The 22,894-nt window shown below is 37.6% G+C and overlaps 2 protein-coding genes and 1 non-coding gene across 15 annotated transcripts in view; 1 reads left to right on the top strand and 2 right to left on the bottom strand.

Moving 5' to 3' along the window:
• LOC113513909 (inaD-like protein) overlaps positions 1 to 22,894 on the top strand; it is a 332,239-nt gene that overhangs the window by 34,010 nt on the left and 275,335 nt on the right. The window contains exons 19-28 of one of the 13 annotated variants that reach the window (XM_052898445.1): positions 306 to 390; positions 1,058 to 1,100; positions 1,137 to 1,269; positions 2,178 to 2,285; positions 3,489 to 3,569; positions 3,893 to 4,153; positions 5,128 to 5,241; positions 8,297 to 8,332; positions 11,006 to 11,106; positions 11,894 to 12,035. The exons of 8 other annotated variants lie outside the window; for them this stretch is intronic. In XM_052898445.1, the coding sequence (XP_052754405.1) occupies positions 306 to 390; positions 1,058 to 1,100; positions 1,137 to 1,269; positions 2,178 to 2,285; positions 3,489 to 3,569; positions 3,893 to 4,153; positions 5,128 to 5,241; positions 8,297 to 8,332; positions 11,006 to 11,095 (951 nt within the window). In that variant the 3' untranslated portion in view covers positions 11,096 to 11,106; positions 11,894 to 12,035. Of the gene's footprint in view, positions 1 to 305; positions 391 to 1,054; positions 1,270 to 2,177; positions 2,286 to 3,488; positions 3,570 to 3,892; positions 4,154 to 5,127; positions 5,242 to 8,296; positions 8,333 to 11,005; positions 11,107 to 11,893; positions 12,036 to 22,894 lie in introns of those variants that run through there. 4 more of the 13 variants (XM_052898443.1, XM_052898442.1, XM_052898441.1 and 1 more) reach the window with 4 other exon arrangements.
• On the bottom strand, positions 14,399 to 21,717 carry LOC113509410 (6-phosphogluconolactonase). The gene is made up of 4 exons (XM_026892750.3): positions 21,400 to 21,717; positions 17,884 to 18,084; positions 17,197 to 17,477; positions 14,399 to 16,295 (listed from the first exon to the last, which is right to left on the bottom strand). Exons 1-4 carry the CDS (start codon positions 21,515 to 21,517, stop codon positions 16,194 to 16,196), a joined length of 702 nt encoding a protein of 233 aa, XP_026748551.1. The 5' UTR covers positions 21,518 to 21,717; the 3' UTR covers positions 14,399 to 16,193.
• Trnal-cag (transfer RNA leucine (anticodon CAG)) lies at positions 22,500 to 22,583 on the bottom strand. The gene has a single exon. It is a non-coding gene; the product is annotated as a tRNA-Leu (tRNA).

Here is a 22,894-nt window from a genome sequence, read left to right as displayed (position 1 = left end):
CGGCGGCGCGGCGGCGGCGGCGGCGGCGGCGGCGGCGGCGGGCGGCGGCGGGCGCGTACGGCGGCGCGCTGTACACGGCGCCGTACTACGCGGCGGCCGCGCCCGCGCCCGCCGCGCACGCGCACGCCGCCAAGCTGCAGCCCAAGGACGCCGCGCAGGTACGCCGCGCGCCCGCTCGCCCGCCTCCACCATCCACCACCGTCCACCACCGTCCACCACCATCCCCACCATCCACCACCCGCCAGCATACTAGCCGACCCGGCCGATACGTGGCCTCGCTCAATGTACGTTTTGTTTTGTTCCAGTACGACGGTTCGGCAGCCTCTACTAATAGCTTATCTAGTACGTCCACGACGCAGACGTCGACGGCCAAAGTAGCAACTACCAGTGGTGAGATTTGTTTATTTTATTTTTATTCAAAACAGTAAGTTACAGAATTGCTCAGCTATGGTCTCCATATGGGTCCAGTCTGTATCTGGGGAACCTATTAAATTATATACACTTATATTCTAAACACTTGTTTTTCAAAAATACTTTGTTTCATTAATCAATGAAAATCATTCATTAACATCGGGATGAATTCACTCAATGACGATATTTAAAAAATAAAATTATCTTTCTTTTTGTTTTATACAACTTAGAATGGCAAACAAACTGACGGTCCACCTGAAACTAGTAACCATCGCCTATAGACATGGACAATACCATGGATATAACAGAGGATACTGTTTCACCCATGATATTCCCCATGCGTTGACATTCCTGAGGATGTAGGTCTCATTACAGTTGAAACATGAATATATAATATATATAAAAAAAAAGTAATAACAAAATAATATTTGATAAAATATAGAGAGTATACGAAAACATCCGGTCCGAAGGACTGTTTTTTTTAGAAATAGATGACTAATATTTCATTATCTCATTACTATTTGAAATTGTACAGTTTACATTAGATTATTATTTCAATGAACAAATGAAGTAGACTTTTATGAGGTATAAGAAATTATTTATGAGAACAGGTATATGAAAATGTTTTATGCGAATGTGTTAGCAGCGCACGGGACTGCGAACTCGAACTCCGCGAGCGGCGTGGGCGGAGTGAGCGGAGTGAGCGGCGTGGGCGGCGTGGGCGGCGTGGGCGGCGTGGGCGGCGTGAGCGCGGGCTACGCCGGCGGCGCGCTGTACGGCGCGGGCGGCACGCACACGGCCGGCTACGCATACGACGACCAGCTCATGCGCGGCGGCACCACGCTGCCGCACCACATGGTGAGACGCCCGCCGCCGCACCGGCACACTGTGCGGGTATACTGCTAGCGATGGGACTAGTATTAGTAGTAGTAGTAGCCCGCATTATTAACAAGCCCCCGCCACCACCCTTCCTTCCCACGAAAGTGGGCTTTTATTATGCATTAGTGAACAGTTGGCGGATATGGCACTTAAGTGTTCCCTGTTTTTTTTTAATCGGTGAAAATAGCATGGTAACCCCGCCTACGCTATCGGTATTCACTAGCGAGGTACCAGTGAGAGGTGATAGTTGAGAATGAAAAAGGCAGGTTTTTTTTTTAATGGATGACAATGGAATGGTAACTCCGCCTGCGCTATCGGTATACACCGGCGGGGCACCAATGAGAGATGATAGATGACGATGAAAGCAGGTCGGTTAGCCCATCGTGACGAATTCAATGACAAATTAGTCAAGACGGTTTTCAGGCGGAACCGCGTGGAGGTCGACTTGATGGGGTATATTTATAGCAATGGAGTCTAACCTCCCCATTACTAACAATCCCTTCCCCCCGAAAAAGGCAGGTTAGTTAGCTTATCGTGCGAATTCAACGATAAATTAGTCACGATAGATTCCAGGGGGAACCGCATGGAGGTCTACCTGGTAAGGGTATATTGATAGCAATGGGGACTAACCTGCCTAATTACTAACAATCACTTTTCCCCCTAATGGAGTATTAACCCAGGGATGAATGAGAAGACAGGTCAACAACTAGCCAATCGCGATGAATACACCTGGAATTCAGCACGATGGTTTCTAGGGAGTACCACGTGGAGGTCAACCTGATAGGAGGTATACTATTCGAGGTTATTCCCCCCCCCCCCCCCCCGCAAACGTTGGCTGCGCCGCGTATGATGTATTGAATGACAAATAGTTGTGTTTGGTCCCTCAGGGCGGATACTACGAGATGGGATACGGCGTGGGCGCCGCGCGGGAAGGCACCTTCGGCCTCGGCGCCGGCGACCGCTTCGGCCGCACCGACGCAGCCTCGCCGCAGCAGGTGCCTACTCATATACTACTCGCTTTTAATTTTTTTACTATATCGATATATATCATTTGTTGGCAACATTCTATTTATTCTTTTATATGTCTAACGTATGGCAACTCCGGCTTTGTCTTCTGATACTTTCTATCACTGTTGTAGCACTAAAGGTTTTTTTTGATGGGTGAAAATGGTATGGTAACCCCGCCTGCGCTACCACACCAGTGGAGGGTGATTTATGAGAATGAAAACAAGCCAGTTAGCCCATCATGATGAATTCGTCAGGAATTAACCATGATAGTTTCCAGGTAGAACCGCGAAGAGGCCGACCTGGTTGGATATATTGCTATCAATGGGATTCTCAGTCTCCATTACTAACAATTCCTTTTCCCCCTGTATGTTAAGATTACATATATATATATATATATATATATATATATATATATATATATATATATATATATATATATATATATATATATATATATACCATAATTAGCTACAACATTCGGTAACAACAGCATACCGCCGCCGTTCAACTTATTATATTTCATTATAATTAATGTGAACACTACAATTAAATTAATTATTAATCACTCGAGAGTATGTTTCACCGTTCCGCAAGTAATCATGTACCACCCACGCAGGGAAATACAAGCCTAACAAGAAACTTCCCGCACACATTTTGGGACCAGTCATTGTACATTATAAAGAAAATAAGAAAGATTATTGGAATTTTTTTTTATACAACTTAGAATGGCAAACAAGCTGACGGCCCACCTGATGGAAAGTGGTAACCGTCGCCTATAGACATGAGCAGTACCATGGACATAACAGAGTATACTGTTTCGCCCATGATACCAACCATACGCTTGCCATTCCTGAGGACTCAGGTGTTATTCCTCTGTACCCTGTAAATTCACACCATATCCCACCCTTCAAACCGAAACACAGCCATGCAAACACAAATGCTTTACGGTAGAAACACGAATGGGACAGAGGTACCCAAGCAATCGACTTTTGTACAAAGTCTCCCTTTGGTAAAATATAATATGAAGTCTAATTACTCTGTAGTTTATTGGCACAAACATTTTTTTAATTATTTTTTACATCTATCACTTCGTGTCACACACTATTTAAATGTTAAAATTTGATTTAAAAAAGTTGTGTATATTTATTTGCTTAATCTGTACATTTATTATTAATAAAATATGTCGGCAGGTCCCTGCGGCGTTACCGCCCGGCTACGCGTACTTCTACCAGCCACCACCTACCACATACCAGTATGGTGTATATCCCACGGTGAGTATTAAAATCATGAGCAAGTCGTGTATATTTTCGTTAATTTATTATCATTGATTAGTGGTATATAGCAAAAAAAAAAAAAAGATTTTAATTTGTTCTATTTTTAAATATTTTTGTTTAACGGTAAATGAGTTGAGTGTTTGTCAATTTATTAACATTGATAACTGGTAATGAATAAAAAAAATCTATAATTTAAAAGAAGTAAGAATTTTTGTTCGATTTTTAAAAGTATTTTTATTCTATTCCATTTTTAAATGTTTAATTTTTATGGAGAGATGTTAAGGAGGTAGCTTACACGTGTGCCACTGCCACTGTTGCAGTACGGCGGCGGGTCGAACGTGGGCGGCGTGGGCGGCGTGGGGGGCGTGGGCGGCGTGGGCGGCGTGGGCGGCGTGGGCGGCGTGTCGGGCGCGGGCGGCAAGGTGTCGTCGTACGCGGCGCAGCAGCAGGCGCCGTACGAGGCGGCCGACTCGTACAAGGCGGGCGCGGGCGCCGCGTACGCCGCGTCCAAGCCGGCCGCCGCGCCCGCCGACCTGGCCGGCGTCTACGGCAAGGGACACGTCGCGCTCTCCAAGGTCAACGTGAGTACTGTTTGCTTAACAAGCCAATATTATTATATATATATATATATACATGTAGCTCCAAGGAGCCACAAATAAAATTCCTTTTTACACAAGCGATTCGCCTTTAAAATAATTGCAAAACTAAATTTTAGAAATAATTCGTAGGAGCACACACACTCGTTCATTTGTCGTCCATCTCCATCTTTCTCTCCCCAACCGTTCCTCACTCCACACCAGTCATCCTTCCTCGTATTCCAATCTATGCATACAACATTCACTTTTAACATACGTTCCGTTTCATACCAATCCCACATATATAACTAATTGTAATGTGGTAACTAAACTGACATTAATGCATCTATATTAGTTACCAATCAATATAATTTTGCTGCACCCAAACAGGGTTCGTGTACTTTACATAAGAACATTTAACTCTATATTATGTACATGAATGCATTATAATAAATAAATATGTACTAACTTTTAACTGCTAAACATAAGTAAGTAGTTGCCACACTTGGTGGATTGGTTGGCAACTTCAGTTAGACTTTTAGTGATATTTTAAGGGGTGTTCTATGACTATGCAGTAGATTAAAAAAAAATGATGATTTAAAAGTGCTTGTAAAGAAGTTTATTTAAATTTGAATATGCCTTGTTCATGAAATTCCGTTAACCCTTTAACTGGTAGAAGCAATTTTGTGTCTCGGAAAATTAAAAACTCGTTTTTTGAGTTTATTGTGGGTACTTTAATAAAGTTTATTAAAGAAAAAAATATCCATATTTAGTGGAAGAAAAAAACACGGTGGCAATATCCTTGCCAACACCAGTATGGTATTGGTGCTGCAAAGTGGAAAAAATCATAAAAATGTTGGTGGGCACACATATTGCCACCACCAGTAAAAGGGTTAATCGTCTTTTGTGACACTCACGTGAAAGGAAGTAAATAAATGAATAAGTGTTAAATATTTAATAATGTTGTCGGTCGATTGCAGAGTTACGAGAAGGCGACGTTCCACAGCGGGACGCCGCCGCCGTTCGGCGCCGGCTCGCACCTGTACATCCCCGCGCCGCCGCACCACCACCACCACCACGCGCCGCAGCACCAGGTAACCACCGCCACCACGCCACCACGCCACCACACCACCACACCACACCGCCGCCTCGCTACAACAACCCCCCACCATACTTCATGGCTTGCCATAAAATGTAGGACCATAATTTTTTTTTAAAATCTCAATAAATCTTTTTTAATGGATGATAATGGAATGATGACCCCGCCTGTGCTAACGGTATACGCTGGCGGGTCACCAGTCAGGGATGATAGGTGAGGATGAAAGCAGGTTAGTTGGTACACAGTGGCATTCATAAAGAGTTACCACATTAGTTTTCGGGGGGGGGGGGGGACAATACTAAATCTACGATCCGTCGTCGTTCTAAATTACTTTTAAATTTTTTATAACACATAAATTTTCATAAAAAACCTCTGATCACTCTGCACACATTACAAAAACATATTCAAATTAAATTATATTGATTTTCTATAGATATAAACGAAATGCAATGTTTCTATTCGATAGCGTTTGTAGAATAGAAACGTTTGTGTGTACAGGCACAAGTTGTGTTGAGTATCAATTGAGTATCATATTGGTATCTCTATAGCATGGAGAGACAACGACTTGTAAAAAGTAATTTTAACATAGACTGTATAGATTTAAATAGATGTCGCAAGTAACGCAAAAAGGAGATTGTTTTATAATTACTATGATTTTAGATTTGATATATTTGCTCACAGAACAACCCCCCCCCCCTTCTTTCTCAAAATGTAATGCTGTTTTTTTGTTTAACCTTTTAAAGTTTTATAACTGGCTTCCAAATGGGGAAAGAATTATAGTTACGACTGTTGTATTTTATATATTTATTACGCAATATTTTTGTTTATTTTTGTGTCCTTGGATGATGATTAGAGGAAGCCCGAATTGAATTTTATTCCAAGTTTAAATATCCATTTTTACTTACTCATTAAAAAAATGTTCACTCAAAATAAGCGCAGTTGCAACTGCGACATCTACTTAATTCTGTGTCTATGAATTTGGAAGTTTGCATGCTATCATACAGACGTGGGCAGTGAAATGTAACAATGATTTTAAAGTACATAATCAATTAAAAAGAAAAAGTGATTTATACCCAAAATCATCGTCGATTGTGAATCGATTTTAATTAGTATTTTTTTTTTAATTAAAATCGTTTTAGAATTGGTTTGTATTCATTTTGTTATTGTGTTATTAAAAGACTATATTTGTGTATAGTTACATATCATTGCACGGGACTGTATTTTTAGTAAATTGAGTTTTGTGCTATATAAAGCATGCAATATATAATGTATAAATGAGGATGTGCCACTGAGATTGTCTATTTGCTAGTTCGTATTCAAATAAACCCAACTTGTAGGACTCGGCTGAAAATGCATTTTGAATTGGCCTGAATCATAAAGAATAACTATTTCAAAATGTTTAAAATTAATGATAAAAAATTATAAAACTAGAATGCAACTCTATGCCTGTCGGCAAGAAGCTATTCCACTTTGTTCAATACACATTACGTTCCCGTGGAATATTAAATGCATTAATTTATTTAATACTAGTAGTCCGACAGACTCGGCCTTTGCGTTGCTGTGGCCAAGTTCATTGTTTGGGCTCTTAACACAGCGCCATCTAACGGATATTTACCCACTAAAGAGTTGAAACGTTACGTGGATGAACCTACTTATAGCGCCATCTGTTAAAGACTTATGAATCTTATAGATAAAATAAACAAGTAATTTGCAATAAAAAATATTACTATTAATTACTAATTTGAAGTAAAAATTATACTATCTCTTAAGGTTGACCAAACTACAGTTTGGTCAACCTTACTGTATACATACAGTCTGCAAAATTTCGTTAAAGTCGGTTCTATCGTTTAGGAATTAATCGCGGGCAAACAACGTGACATGAAATTTTTATGTATAAATATATAATAAAGTTATTAACTATAACCGTGTCTCAGTTTTCTTGTCATTCTCAAAACTGTAGGATTTATGGAACTCATCATAATACCTAGGGTAGGGTACGATAGGATGAAAACTCAAAACTCCTACCAAGAGACATTCATTAGGTGGGTTCCTTTTTAATAAGTGAAAATAGAAGGGTAACCGCGTTAGCGATACCGGTATACGCTGACGGGGCATCACTGAGAGATGATAGGGGAGGATGAAAGCAGATCAGTTGGCCCATCGTGACGAATTCGACAATAACTGTCATCAGGTATTAGTGAACATTACCAGGCAATGAGGACCCTAACAGTCTCAGGGAAAAATGTTAATCCCGCTTGCTCTACCGGTACACGCTGGCGAGGTGTCATTGATAAATTATAGGCGAGGATGAACTTGGCTCAGTTGGTACATAGTAACGAATTGACCAAAAATTATCACACGGTCGACTTGATACCACGATAGTTTCTAGGGTGGACTGCGTGGAGGTCGATCTGATATAGTGTATTGCTAGCAATGGGATAATTTTTTTTAATGGATGATAATGGAATGGTAACCCCACCCGCGCTATCGCTATACATTGGCGGGGCACCAGTGAAGGATGATAGGTGAGGATGAAGTAGGTCAGTTAGCTCATCGTGACGAATTCCACTAGAATTAACCACGATGGTTTCCAGGGGGAACCGCGTGGAGGTCGATCTGATAGGGTGTATTGCTAGCAATGGATTCATTAGACCTCATTACTAACAATCCCTTTCCCCCTCTTATTTCCGTGGGTATTGTAAAAGACGACTAAGAAACTTAAAAGTCGAGAGGTGGGCAGCAGCGTCCCTTTAAAACATCAAAGCCTAACTACAATTGCTAACATTCTTGCAAGCATGGCAACTACTGGTAAAATCCTTTCAAATTGAGATAGGTCTCTGTTCAGCAGTGGACAGTGAACGGCTGGTGTGATGATGATGATGAGGATGTAGACGTATGTCAGCGTAGGTAGGATCTCAGTGGCACACTCCGGTACGAAGTCTACCATACGATCAGTAGATTACAAATGTTATGTTATTGCATGCTTCGGCAGATAGTATATTGTTTTAGTCCTTAATTACTATATTCTTAGAGTTTGCTTTCGTTTGTAGATGGATGTGCGGGTGAACAGTAGTCATAATAGGCGGGTAAGTTAATTATATATACACATATATGTTTATACTTTATATGTAGCACGCCGTCGGCTCGGACATATGTACGTTATGCGCTTATAACATTCACTGGCTTTTATCAAAGACAATTTGTTAATTATACTAATAGTTGTTTATTTTTTTTCCCGCGCAAACTCATTCTATAATTTTCCATAGATAAAATATATCTTATGTTAGTCAGAGATAAGTGTAGTTTTTTAATAATGTTTACATTAGATTCAGTCATTTGTTATAAAAAAAATTTACGTTCTCTTCCTAGACACGATTTTATAATAATAAATATGAAAAGCTAAAACATGTGTCTTTTAAATTTTAATGAAAAATTTTATTACAAAATTTGAAAGTTCAATGAAAAAAAAATATGCATTAAACTTTTCACTTTTTTATTCTTCTAACAGATAACTAATGCCGGATTATTTTACCAAAAATTCTGAAATGGGTATATTTTTCTTTATTTTAAATATATAACATATATATTTTTACCTAATTTTATATAATAAATTTATATAGAAAACCCAAAAACTCATTTTAAAAAATCCAATACAAACTTTTATCCCCTATCCCTTACATCAGTCCCCATCATCTGATTTTTAAAAAATACTGAAACCCATATCTCTTAGTGTATTCTAAAAAATTTTATACAAAATTAGATTACAAAACATACATAAATAAATACATACATAAACATAAAATAAGACAACTGAATTCTTGTCTTTTAGCGTCAACTGATATATGCCAGTTAAACGTAGCTTATGTACGAACCGACATATGTACGCACTATGTTTGTTATTACAAATATGTATATCACATACATATATACTGTCTCTGTTGTATCGTATATTTAGTGTATTCATTTATAATATAGTTTTACCCGCCTTTTGGTAATGCATGTATATATTATATATTCTCTTTTTATCATATTGTAATTAATTTAAACAAATTGTCGTGCTTTTAACGATAAAATATGTAATTTTAATACTTGTATTAGTATTTCTGTCTGTTTTTCTATACTTGTTAGAACAGTTAACATATCCTTTTGTTATTATTTATTTACTTATTAATTGTTTATTTATATATACTGTTATTTACAGTACATATAAATAAATGAAAGAGGTTTTTTTTTTTTATTTTATCGTTATTTTTGTTTCATTTTAATATGGTTAAATTTTATAAAAAGGCGTGTTAAGATTTCTAACTAATCGTGCAAAGTAAAGAAAAACAGATTAAATAATTTATATCAATTCCATGTCGTAGACTGGCTTGTCCAATTAGTTTCAGGCTCGACCATAACTGAACCCTATGTTTTTAACACCTATGCCTCAATATCGCTTGGAAAGAAAAGTCTATACTTCCATAGATGTAATAAATACAGCCATATAATAAAGTCATAGAAAATATGTGAAGCTCTTAAAAATAATTAAAACAAGCGTGTATGTTGTCTAAGATCATATTTTTCAATTATTTATTTAATTTAAAGTTTAATGCACAGTGTGAATATATCGTCACAGTCGTAAAATACTGACGGATCTTTATATGTAATATTCGTCAGATCCGTCAGTATTCTACGACTATGACGATATGTACATTTGGTGGACTTAACATCGGATAACGTTCTCTACTAGTCAAATCTTGGGGCAAACAGAGAAATAAGTAGGCGGTGTATTGAAGAATTTAGGAAACAAACTAATACTTAACGTATTCATATATTTTAAATATTAATTAATGTGTAAAAAAATCAAGAATGGCAACGAATTGTAAATTTTTTTATACAACTTAGAATGGCAAACAAGCTGACGGCCCACCTGATGGAAAGTGGTAACCGTCGCCTATAGACATGAACATAACAGAATAGAGTAGCATGGACATAACAGAGTATACTGTTTCGCCCATGATACCCCCCATGCGTTGCCATTCCTGAGGACTCAGATGTTATTCCTCTGTACCCTGTAAATTCACGCCATATCAACGTAAGACGCCATGCAAACACAACTGCTATACGGTTGAAACACGAATGGGACAGAGGTGCCTAAGCATACGACTTTTGTACAAAGTCGCCTTCTAGTGAATGTTATGCCTAACGGTTACTTGACATGTATGTGAATTCATACTATTTATATTATATTTAAAATTATGCAAATTAATGATTTTAGACAATTGGCAATGCTTGTATTGTGATATATATATATATATATATATATATATATATATATATATATATATATATATATATATATATATATATATATATATATATATATATATATATATATATATATATATATATATATATATATATATATACCTACCACTTGTAACTAGAAATTTGGCTTTTTATGTAAAATTAAAATAAGTTTCACGCAGATAGATTCCTAAGTGGGGAAGTAGTCTGTCAGGTTGTAAACTTTTTTTTTATATAAAAAAATTATATAGAATGGGGTATTTACGTATGCTAGCGGTATACAATGTCCGGATACCAGTAGAGGAAAGAACGACGAAACTAGAGACAGACTAGTTGGCCCATTGTTGAGAATCTTCTAGGAATGAACCATGACGCGTTCCAGTTAGCGTCAACCTGACAGGCCACTATCCTTTCCCTTGGATAGATACGTATTGTTGAGTAAATACTGATGGTGGTGTTGTTTCGGACAGGAGAGTGGAGCGGGAGGCGGCCGCAGCGCGTCGTCCAAGCCCCAGGCGAGCAAGCCCGCGTACTCTCAGTCCTACTGGACGCCCAACTAGCCGCTTGCACGGTACGTATAGTAGCATTTCCAACGTGCAACGTTGTCACCAACCCACCAACACTCAGGTTATAGAATGACCTCCCTACCTATGTTTTCCCAAGAGACTACAGCATGGGGTTCTTTAAAAGGGGCGGTAAAGAGGTTTCTTCAGGTTCGGCAACGCGCGCGTAATACCTCTGGTATTGCAGCCGTTAAACGGCTATAGGCTATGGTGACCGCTTATTATCAAATGGGCCTTATGCTTGTTTACCACGTCAGTGGTATAAAAATAATTTAAATGTCCGTAAATTTAAAACATCTCCCCTCTCCCTCCACAAATTGGTACGGGTTCCTTGATTTTTACCCATATGCAATTTTTTGCCTGTTTTCACTACGTTTTAGGTAGATTAGATAAATGATTTATTTTCATCTCTAGCACACATTTATTAATTTAAAAATTACATAAAAAGAACAAGCGAATAAGACCAGTAATAAATGAGACCTCTTAACGTCGTAAACGCCTTTTAACTCTTAACGCCCTTCATTAGTACTTGTATAGTCTATGGTTCTATAGTTTTTTTTTTTATCAACTGCAACTAATACTAAAATCGTCAAAAAGATTAAGTGTATTACTTCAGACCAATTTTGTTTTTCAAAAAATTTTCTAGTAAAAGTGAACTAAATTTTGTTCTCCATATATTTTCTAGTTTGAGGACTCATTTGGTCATAATATTAAACAGTAATAGTGACGTTAAAAATAAATATGTCTTCAATTAATGATCTAAATTGAATAATGCAATGTTCTCCTTGCTTACAGGCCCAAACACAGTCGTTAGACACATGTACATAGATGGCGCGCGAGCGCCCCCTCACCGTGCAGTCAATTGTCGAGTGACCGTCGCCGGCGGCACACGGAACGGTACATTGTTGTCTCACGTGTATCCGTTTTAATGTATAACTGATATTGTAAAATAAAATGAAAGGAAATTGAAACGACAACTATGTTAATAACTTTATTATACTTTTTTTTTTTTTTTATATAAATTCATAAGTGCGGGCGTCGGTCGCGATCGAATATCGTATCGTACAGCGAGATTAAGTTTAGACTTTAATTGCAATATTAGGTTGTTTTATAACTATAATTCATATAGTATACATTTTTAAGTTCCGGCCGACGTCGTTCTCAAGCGGGCAACGCCGCTATAGTATACAATAATTGTTTAAAAATTTAACTGTAGTCCTATGTATATCTTATATCTATATATAAAAATATGTATATCTATATAAGTGTTTGGTACGCTATGCGCGCCGAATTTTTTTGTATTTAGTTGACTTTTGTAATTAAACATATTATTATTAAAAAAAAAATGTCATAGGTAATCGTAATTGTAACAGTACCATAATTTATAGACGAGGTCTTTTTTATGTGAAAGAATGCAGGTGTGTTGATCTCGCGGGCATTTGTATGAGGGAATAAACCAATATTGGAACTTTTGTGCTCGTTTTATTGCTACCAAGTGTAAAATGTACGATCTGCGTCACAGATAACAGATTAGTACTATATTTTTTTTTTGATGGGTGAAAATGGTATGGTAACCCTGCCTGCGCTAACGGGATATGCTGGCGGAGCACCAGTGAAGTGACAGATGAGAATGAAAACAGGCTAGTTAGCCCATCATGATGAATTCATCAGGAATTAACCATGATAGTTTCCAGGGAGAACCGCGAGGAGGTCGATCTGGTTGGGTATATTGCTAGCAATGGGATTCTGTTGTTTAGGGTCGGCAACACGCGCGTAATACCTCTGGTATTGCAGGCGTTCATAGGCTACGGTAACCGCTTACCATCAGGTGGGCCGTATGCTTGTTTGCCACCACAGTGGTATAAAAAAAAAATTCTCAGTCTCCATTATTAACAATCCCTTTCCCCCTAGTGCTATATTAGTACCTGCGCAAACGGCCATGATTAGAAATGATCAAGTGTTCTATAACGATCATTCATGTCTGGAACATTGCAAGTTGTTCTAGTTGGCTTATTCACATTATCCTCATTATCTCGGCCATTATCCGTCCACTGCTTAATATAGGCTCCGCAGTCTATAGAGGCTGTCATAAAGAACGGTCTTGAGTCACTTGCATTCACCGCCTCTCTGCAATGCATTTGATGTTATCACGCCATCCTCCTACACTGCGTTTGAACGTTCTAGGTCACAACTATAGAACCTTTCTATCATCAGCTGTCGGTTCCTCGAGCTATATGATCAACCCATTGCCACATGAAAAAATTAAATTGTTGATACACAAAAGTAGTTTATGAAAGCGAGAAAATATCATTTCCACGGGTTTTTATATAAGAGACGCGTTTTTAATGAACAGTACCATAGACAGGGAGGGAAAGGATTGTTGACAATGGAGTTTGACAGCCCCATTGCTAGCAAAATGCCCTATTAGGTCTACCTCCACGTGGTTCCTCCTGGAAACCATTGTGAACAATTGTTGAATTCGTCACGAAGGGCTAACTGACCTGCTTCATCCTTCACTGGTGCCCCGCCGGTGTATACCGATACCATTCCATTATCATTCATTGAAAAAAAAAGTACCATAAACATAAGAGTATACAGTATCATCCATGATATCCCTTATGCGTTGCAATTCCTAAGGTCTAAGGTGCTGTACACTTTAATTGCATTGCTATTTCCTTCCCTTCAAACTGAAACAGCCACGCAAACACCTGCTACACGGCAGAAACATGAATGGGACAGGGATGCGAAATAAAAAACCGATTTTTAGATGCTGCCTATGCACTGACAGAGCACGCACTAAACCAAGAAAAAAGGTAATTCTAATTTTATAAGTATAGTGCGTACCCTCAGTATTTTTAATTTTTATTTATAATGGACTGTATCAAATAAGTGGGTACATTTATATTGGTATACAGGTAAAAAAGTACAAATAATAAGAAAATAAACTAAAATCGTAGTGCGTCGCCTACATCTTCTTTTGGTAAAAATTCGAGTAATTACAAATTTTATTTCGATTACTATATTTTCATATAAACTTTCTATTCTAAGATAGAAAGAAATATTGAATAAAACTCCACTCAGGGGTTGCTGGAAGAGAAATCTTACAGAGTTAAGCTCGCCTGTTGTACATCTTTATTTAATAAAAAAAAATATAAGAATGCAATTTTACAACAGTACAACAGTTATAAATTGTTAGAAAAAATATCGGCTAGTTCCACGTGCCCCTACCAACATTCCCCCCCCCGGGGGGCGGGGGGGGGGGGAACTGTGGTATATTTTAACAACAAAATAAAACAACAATGCCAATTCAATGGTTTTATATAACAGGAATGTAATGACATATAAAAATATACCACACAGTGGTACAACATTGGAATGATAACAACAAACTTCCTTATAACAAACAAGTAGCTTAAAATCAAACCGACGTTACACAATGTTAATTTTGATTTAGAACGAACTAGTATCAGTCTCAACATCACCGCTGAGAGTAAACAGGATGGAAGATCACTTGTCACTTTCTAGCATACATTTCTATCGGCCACTCCGGTCGTGGTGTAATCGAGATAGAAGTGAGCAAAGTAATACGCCAATTTGATTTCAGCTCCTTGATATAACAAAATATTAACAGTTTATTAAAATTTTAAGATTCATTTTTAATTATTTAAACAATCAACTAATTATAAACATGAATAGTAATGAAGGGACAAAATGAAAAAGTCATATTGTAAAAATTATAAGCTACCATTTAACGGTATTGTTAATCAACAAGCATCAGGTTCGTTTAACACATATAGACGGCGATGCAAATGACACGCTAGTACCAAAAGACACCGGAGTGACAACTCGACATGTTGCAATACAAGTAAGGAACCCAGCGACGCACTTGTGTCAACGTCGACGCTATGACACATTAGTGGCTATGACACAGGCGCGGGTCCAGCCCTCAAAATAGGTTATGCTCTCAAGCACCCAAAAATTAGCCAAATGCAAGACTGAGTATGAACTCGCTTATGATCAATATAGTCTATTCGTACAAAAGAGGTTTACAAAATATATGACGCCCTGATTAACATTTTTTTACACAGTGTATAGTTCCACGTGGACAAACCCGCGGTGCGAACGCTATTAAATTAATAAATCCTTAAAATATGAAATGGTTCGCTCATGAAAGTTATAAAAGTTTTTGATATAACATCAGCCTCAATACACTATGAAAGTGTGATGTCATAAATCTATTAAAGGGGCAGGGCTACACGTCCACAACGGTGGAATCACGCTTGATGACACACGTGACAAGCGATCGACACACAAGTGACAAGTGAGCGACGCACAAGTGACAAAACAAGTAATGCACAAGACGTCATAATCTGTACATATAGTTAATGAAGAAACATTGTGGCGATGTTATTAGATGAGAAATAAACTTATTGACAATGTGATTTGTTTTTAATGCAATGACAACATAGATGTACCTACAGTACAACACTATAGGTTACCAGCGCACGAGGTGACTTATCTCGGCTACATTTTATCACTCTCAAACTCCCTATATACGGAGGTAGTAACGATTCTTTAACAAAGTGTGATGGGTATACTCAGGAGGCTAACATCATATCAGTGTTACCATATAACTATAAAGTAAAATATTTCAAATAGTTGCCGAATAGTTTCAATTCACATATCTTTTAATGGCTAAAAATTTCTAGATCTGCCCAAAAATTTAAACTAATAGACAAATAAACAAATCAATAGACTTGTTTCGATTAACGCTTACACGGGAAAAAACGAGATGCCAGAAGTCGCCATTTCCTGCGCGCGGTAGCGACGCTGTATCTATCAATTCCTTAACTAGGGGAGATTGACAACACTGCGCTTGACGACGGTCGAAGCCGATCACAATAGCATAACTGCGTAACCGATTAAAAGATCTTTGAAATTGCATCAGATATTTTAGAGGTTCTCAAATAACTGAAGGTTATATGCATGCGACAGATTCTTGCGACTGTCGCTCCGTGTATGGGTACCCTATAATAACCATCCCAACATTAGTCACGTAGACATGTCAGCCCGTGCGCTCATTCCCTTATAATTATTATAATTTCGCTGCCGCTGCGTCGTCCACGATCCAGTATGCGGAGCCAGCTATGGGATTCACTCTTCCAGCGGGGAGGTCTTCTTTGTCTTTTAATATTCGCTGTGGAATGTAAATAAAAAATATTTATTATCTATCTATTACTTGTAATAAATCTGTAGAGAGGTCAACTCTGTACATGAAATATATTTCCAAAATAACTATCAGCGGGTGATTAGTGATCGATACTGATGTCAAAAATGCAATCAGTAAAATTTTTGTCTGTCGTCTGTATGTTCGTTATAGAAACAAAAACTACTCGACGGATTTCAACGGAACTTGGTACAATTATTCTTCATACTCTTGGGCAGGTTATAGTATACTTTTCATCACGCTACGATCAATAGGAGCAGAGCAGTGAAGGAAAATGTTGGGAAAACGGGAGAAGTTACTCTATTTTTAAGCTTCCGTCGCGTGTGCAGCCTTAATGGTCACTTTTTAAAATGTAAAAATGTCCACCCGAGCGACGCCGGGACGGGCCGCTAGTATATAATAATAATTTATTTACATAAATATGGTTGAAATAGACCTTAATTAGTGTTCTAAAATAACATATTACCCCGCCTGCGCAAACAGTATATGCTGGCGGGGTACCGGTGATCGAGCCATGGACCATGTTTAGGGTGCTTTATCACGTGGAAAAAAAACCGTGAAATACAGCTAGTACATATACATAGCAATTCACGTCTTTTGACCCTCTCAATGGGGAAGGTTAGGTGGGGGCTACAGGGCGAACAATTTACCCAATTTCCATTTTGGGCAACTACCCCCGTGTCACTGGAACGATGGCTCGCTTGCGTGAGACGTGGCTTCGTACTCTATGAGGTGGTATTGGGGTATGTATAAAATAATAGCTATATAGTATATACAAAACAGTCTAGAAACTTTTGACAATAGAGGGCGACACCGTCACACGAATGGTAATAGTACAGGAAGTATCTAAAATGGAATAATAGAACGTTACCTTAACCACATCTGCTTTTTCGCCACCGCTTATAGTAAAAATACAGTTTCTAGCGTTATTTATAACAGGGAACGTAAGTGTGATCCGTTCCGGTGGTGGTTTTGGGGAGTCTGTGATCGCCGCCACTGGTAAATTGACCTCGTCCAGGAGTGGATGGCCAGGAAACAGAGAGCACGTGTGGCCATCAGGGCCCATCCCCAGCAGTAGGAGATCGAATTTGAAATTATCACCGTTGAAAGCTATTTTCAGTTGTTGCGTATATTCCACGGCTGCTTCTTGAGCTGAAATATTTGATTATATATATATATATATATATATATATTACACTATTGTGAACTATATACTTTTTTACACGATAATTTATTAAAACACCTGGAATTCAGTATGATGGTTTCCTGGTGGGACCACGTGGAGGTAAACCTGACCTTATATTGTTATTTTTTTATACAACGTAGAATGGCAAACAAGCTGACGGCCCACCTGATGAAAAGTGGTAACCTATAGACATGAGCAATACCATGGACATAACAGAGTATACTGTTTCGCCCATGATACTCCCCATGCGTTGCCATCCCTCAGGACTCAGGTGTTATTCCTCTGTACCCAGTAAATTCACGCCATAACGTTAGCAATGGGACTGGTAGTCCCCCTCCCCCTTATATTAAGATTAGCTTCAAAAGCCATTACCTGTAACACCCTGCTTCAACACTATAAACTGACTGTTCTTTAGCCCTGTTTTTGGAATCAGCCGCCGCTTGTATGTACCAAACGTGGAGTCTTCACTGTCTTCCGCCACTACTCTCTCGTCACAGAATGCCAGCACCCATTTCGACCACTCAGTATCCACTCTGGGTAAACTCTCGCACAAATATTTTACAGTGGAGCCTCCTAGAATCAGGCAAAACAATCATCATCATTACCATAACAGCAGCTGTCCACTGCTGAACATAGGCAACCCTTTAGGGAGAATTTTACCAGTAGTTGCCATGCTTAGCAGGCAGGTTGGTAACAGCAGTTAGATTTTGCTGATATTTTAAGTGAGACGCTACTGCCCATCCCTCTTTAGTCGCCTTTTACGATACCCACGGGAAAGGAAGGGGTGGCCCCTTCTAAGTTGTGACTACACAACAATAAGATATGGCTTGATAGGCGGGTCGGCATGTGTTACTGGCTGCTGGTAATATAGCTTTCTGAAGATAATTTTTTTTTAACCTGCTCAAGTAGTTTTTGAGTTTATCTTTCACAAATAAACAATCCAATCTTTTTTCTTTATAATACATAATACTATACGAGGTCTGTCCGGAAAGTTCGTATAAAAGTGTTCTGGAATGCGAGAAAGAGGAGTGGGGAGGCCAGGTAAGCGCAGGACCCCTTCCTTATGTCCCTAACAATGCTTCAGTTCTGGTCTGACCGCCGTGCGGTGCGAACTGGCTTGTCACGCCATCTGTGAAGTTACCTCTTAACGAAACCCCGTCGGCATGGAGCCCGCTTCCGTTGAAGAGCAGCGCGTCGTAATCAAGTTTCTCTCGAAACTCGGCAAGAATGGCCGTGAAATTTTTGCCGATCTCAGAACAGTTTATGGGGATGATGCTGTGAAGGAACCAACCGTCCACAAGTGGCTAAAAAGATTCAGAGAGGGCCGAGAAAGCGTTCAAGATGACCCACGTTCAGGACGTCCTTCCACTTCACATTCCGACGAAAACGTGGAAAGAATTCGAACTTGTGTTAATGGGGACCGTCGTTTAACGGTCAGACAGTCGTGTGGCACGAGTTCGTCCAGAATTGGCGCGAGAGGGGCGTTGGATTCTTCACCACGACAATGCCCCTGCCCACACCTCTCTTGTTGTCCGTGAGTTTTTGAGTAAAAATTCCATTACGGTGACCGAACACCCCCCTATTCGCCGGATTTGGCCCCGTGTGACTTCTTCTTGTTCCCAAAAACCAAATTGGTACTTCGGGGGCGGCATTTGGGGGACATAAATGAGATAAAAAAAGCTACGACGGGGCAGCTGAGAAACCTACAACCAGAGGACTTTCAAGGAGCCTTCTCACAGTGGAAACGGCGTTGGCACAAGTGCATTATGTCACAGGGGGAGTACTTTGAAGGGGATAAAATTGATTTACCTGAATAATTGTAAAATAAAATTTTTAAAAAACTTTTATACGTACTTTCCGGACAAACCTCGTAGATAGAATGATAGGGACAATTACGGGCTATTGTCCATTAAGCAAACATTTATACACAATAGGAGCCACAGACAGCCCTCTATGTCGAGGTTGTTTCGACGCCGAAGAAGCGGCTGCTTACGTAATCCTGGAATGTGAGGCTATGGCCCATCAACATTTAGAAATCCTCGGAATGGTGAGGTTGCTCCATGAGGTCTGTGAAGAACCCAGGAAGCTTCTGCGCTTCTGGGCGGAGCTAGGTTGGCTGTACTAGTCACGACTCATACGCACAATGGCCCAAATAAGAGGCTAAGCGCGGAAAATAGAGTCTTCTTCACATTCACAATACTATAGATAGATTATATTAAAAACCAGTAGTCTTAAATTATTAAAACAAAATTCTAATTAGATTTTAACTTTGCTTGTGATGATACCTGGGTATCTATAATTTCTAATATAAATAATATTGAATCATTTAGGATGTTGATGGTGGTCGATGACTAGTAGTGACATCATGTACATCATGATGTCATCACAAAACTATTATTTTGTTTAAACCATCCATAATAATATTACCAAGGCCAGGGAAGATCATTGACAGGATGGGTTACAAATATGAAAGCAGTAGCAGGTGCAATCTGGACAAGGATAGCCAAAAACAGAATAGAATGGAAGACTCTGGAGGAAGCCTTTGTCTTTGGACAAGAGAGGCATGACAAAACAGTTACTGATTGAATATAAATTACATTGAATTGTTTATTATGTTACTTCTTTAATAAAAACTTATATTATTATTATTATCCATAATAATATTACAGAAATGTACCAAGGATTATATATATATATATATTCTCTATTACGATCTGACCTGGTTTCTCATGAGTAGACACTCAATACATATAATGATAAAAGTTCCAGCCAATTCAACTGATCTGTTATTTTATAGCATTTTATATGTGATTCTTTAGATTGATATATTTTTTTTATTTATGAACCGATTGAAATAAAACAAACACTAAATGTTAAGTGAAGCAAACCACAATGCATTAGTGAAAATTACATTGAAATCGGTTAAGTAATTACTGAGATTAGCATGCACAAATATACAGTTAAATAGACAAATATTCTAAACATCATTGTTTTGGGTTCTCTTGCATTCCCAATGATAGTTTTTTTTTTATATATATTCCATGTACAGATAGCAACCAGTTATGATTTTATTATATGTACTGGTGGTAACTTATAAGCAATTGATATCATTTTCATCGCCTGCCACAGGTGGGTCAATAGATTGAGGCTAGTAGGCGGTGGATCACTTTAGTTTTTTGACATATATATTTTTTATGTACCTTAGAATGGCAAGTAATTTAATATGAAAACAATGGATGAATTTTCAATATTGGATAAAAACTTCAACAATTTTAGTTATTTATTTAAACATCAATGCACAATTATATAATATAAATAAGGTGGACAATTTTATACAAAAATGAATTGCTTGGGTACCTCTGTCCTATTCATGCCATGGGTGACATAGTATACTCTGTTTTTGTTCATGGTACTGGCGATGTCTATAGGTGATTGTTACCACTTTCCATCAGGTGAGCTGACAGCTTGTTTCCCATTCTGAGTTGCATAAAAAATTAAAACAAATGTTGTATTTACTTAATAGGTATATATTTTTTACACAATGATGAATATTAAAGCTTTAAGAATTGTAATTTAGCAAATATTTCTTTTATTAATTTAAATTGTTTGTAGAGATGTTTGCATGTTTATTAGTCAATCATGCTTAAACAGCTAAACAGAATTAAATGAATTTTTTACACAGACTGTTTATACCTTAATAGAGGCTACTTTACGTACTGATGCAAATGGACAAAACCACGGGAATCAGTTAGTGATAGATAAAAAAGTCAAAAAATAAAAAAAAGTAAGATGAGATACTTTTTGAAAAGTTTAATAAAAAAATCTGTGTTCCATTATCAAATAAAACAGAATGGAATATAACAGTTAGATGTATTGGTGGGAACTAACCTGATAGGCCGACGTAAAATCTCCCTCTACTGTTTATGGCATCATTTGATATCTTTTCAATGTACGAAGCGAGTTTGTTTATAATTTCTTGTTCGTCCCTTACTTTTATAGTCGTCATTTCACTAACCTAAGTAAAAGTTGTAAAAAGAAATAACAGAAAGAAAAATCAAGTTAACGATTAGGAAAATTATAAATAAAATTAAAACTGAACGATTGATAGAAATTATAAAGCGGAATTTAAAATTTAGATTAAGAAGGAAAGGTTTAGAATGCAGATAGGTATTTCCGTATTTGGAATTTGGTGGAGTATTTGAAAAATGTCATCTCATCAATGTCATTCATTAATGTCAATTTTAAGCACAGATCATAGATTGCATAGATATAGAAAAAGCTAAACCTAAAAAAATTTTTATATTTTTTCATTTTTGCCATTGGAACCTGTAAAACTAAACAATTATATAGAAGTGAACAGAGCCTAATTAAATCACATAATAATAATAAATAAGTATATATTTTGGAAATATAATGAAGACCTATACGTTTTGTAGTCATTTCAATTACGCGGGCGAAGTATGTATATGACAGATGAACGATGACATACGGTTTCCAATCAAAACGCTCAATATTGTCCATATCCTTTATTTAGATATCTATTTGTCTTATATATTGGTACATATAAATTAGAAAATAATTTTACATTATTAATAATTTTTATTTTTATAGTAAAGTACTTTGTCGAAATAATAAAAAAATGGAAATATAAAAAAAAAAATGTCTATTTTAATAGTTAGCAAACGTTGGTATCAGTTGTTTTGTATCATTGATTTCTAATAGAAATTATGGCGACAATTATTCAAGTACTGCTGTGTATCCGAGAAGAATGCATTCGACTTATATTCGTAGTATAAATATGTGTGCTTTTTAAACCAAAATTCGATTCATCTAGTGATTAAAACAGAAATTTCAGTAAAATAATCACGATTTTCTTTCATTTATTATTTTAAAACTCACATTTTTAATATGTGGTTTTTTCTCTCAATTCTAAGAATAAAATGAAAAATAAATTTTATTTAAATGAAAAAATAGTAATAAAAATATATTGTCAGAAGAGGGATTCGAACCCTCGCCCAGAGAACTGGACTGCGACCTGAACGCAGCGCCTTGGACCGCTCGGCCATCCTGACATGAAGTTAAATGTCAAAATTACACAATACTTCTCGTATTTCTATTTGTGTGTATACCTGTTTTTGAAACTGACAATGAATAAAGTTTGTTACTTTGTTCCCTTATTAAATTGTTACCTTTTCCTGACTTATCTTCTATCTTCATAAAGATCACTTTTTTTTTATATTTTTTTAAGTTTTTTTCATACTTATTGTAATGTATGAAATTCGACGTTAATCCCCAATGCTAACAATATACCCAATATAATCAATTACCATGGTGTTCCCCCTGGAAACCATCGAGATTAAATATTGTCAAGTTTGTCGCGATG

This window comes from Galleria mellonella, unplaced genomic scaffold (genome assembly GCF_026898425.1).
Source record: "Galleria mellonella isolate WM207_F2 unplaced genomic scaffold, CSIRO_AGI_GalMel_v1 utg425, whole genome shotgun sequence".
NCBI lineage: Eukaryota > Metazoa > Arthropoda > Insecta > Lepidoptera > Pyralidae > Galleria > Galleria mellonella.
The sequence above is the reverse complement of the archived record's forward strand: the minus strand, read 5'-3'. Positions and strand labels throughout refer to the sequence as shown.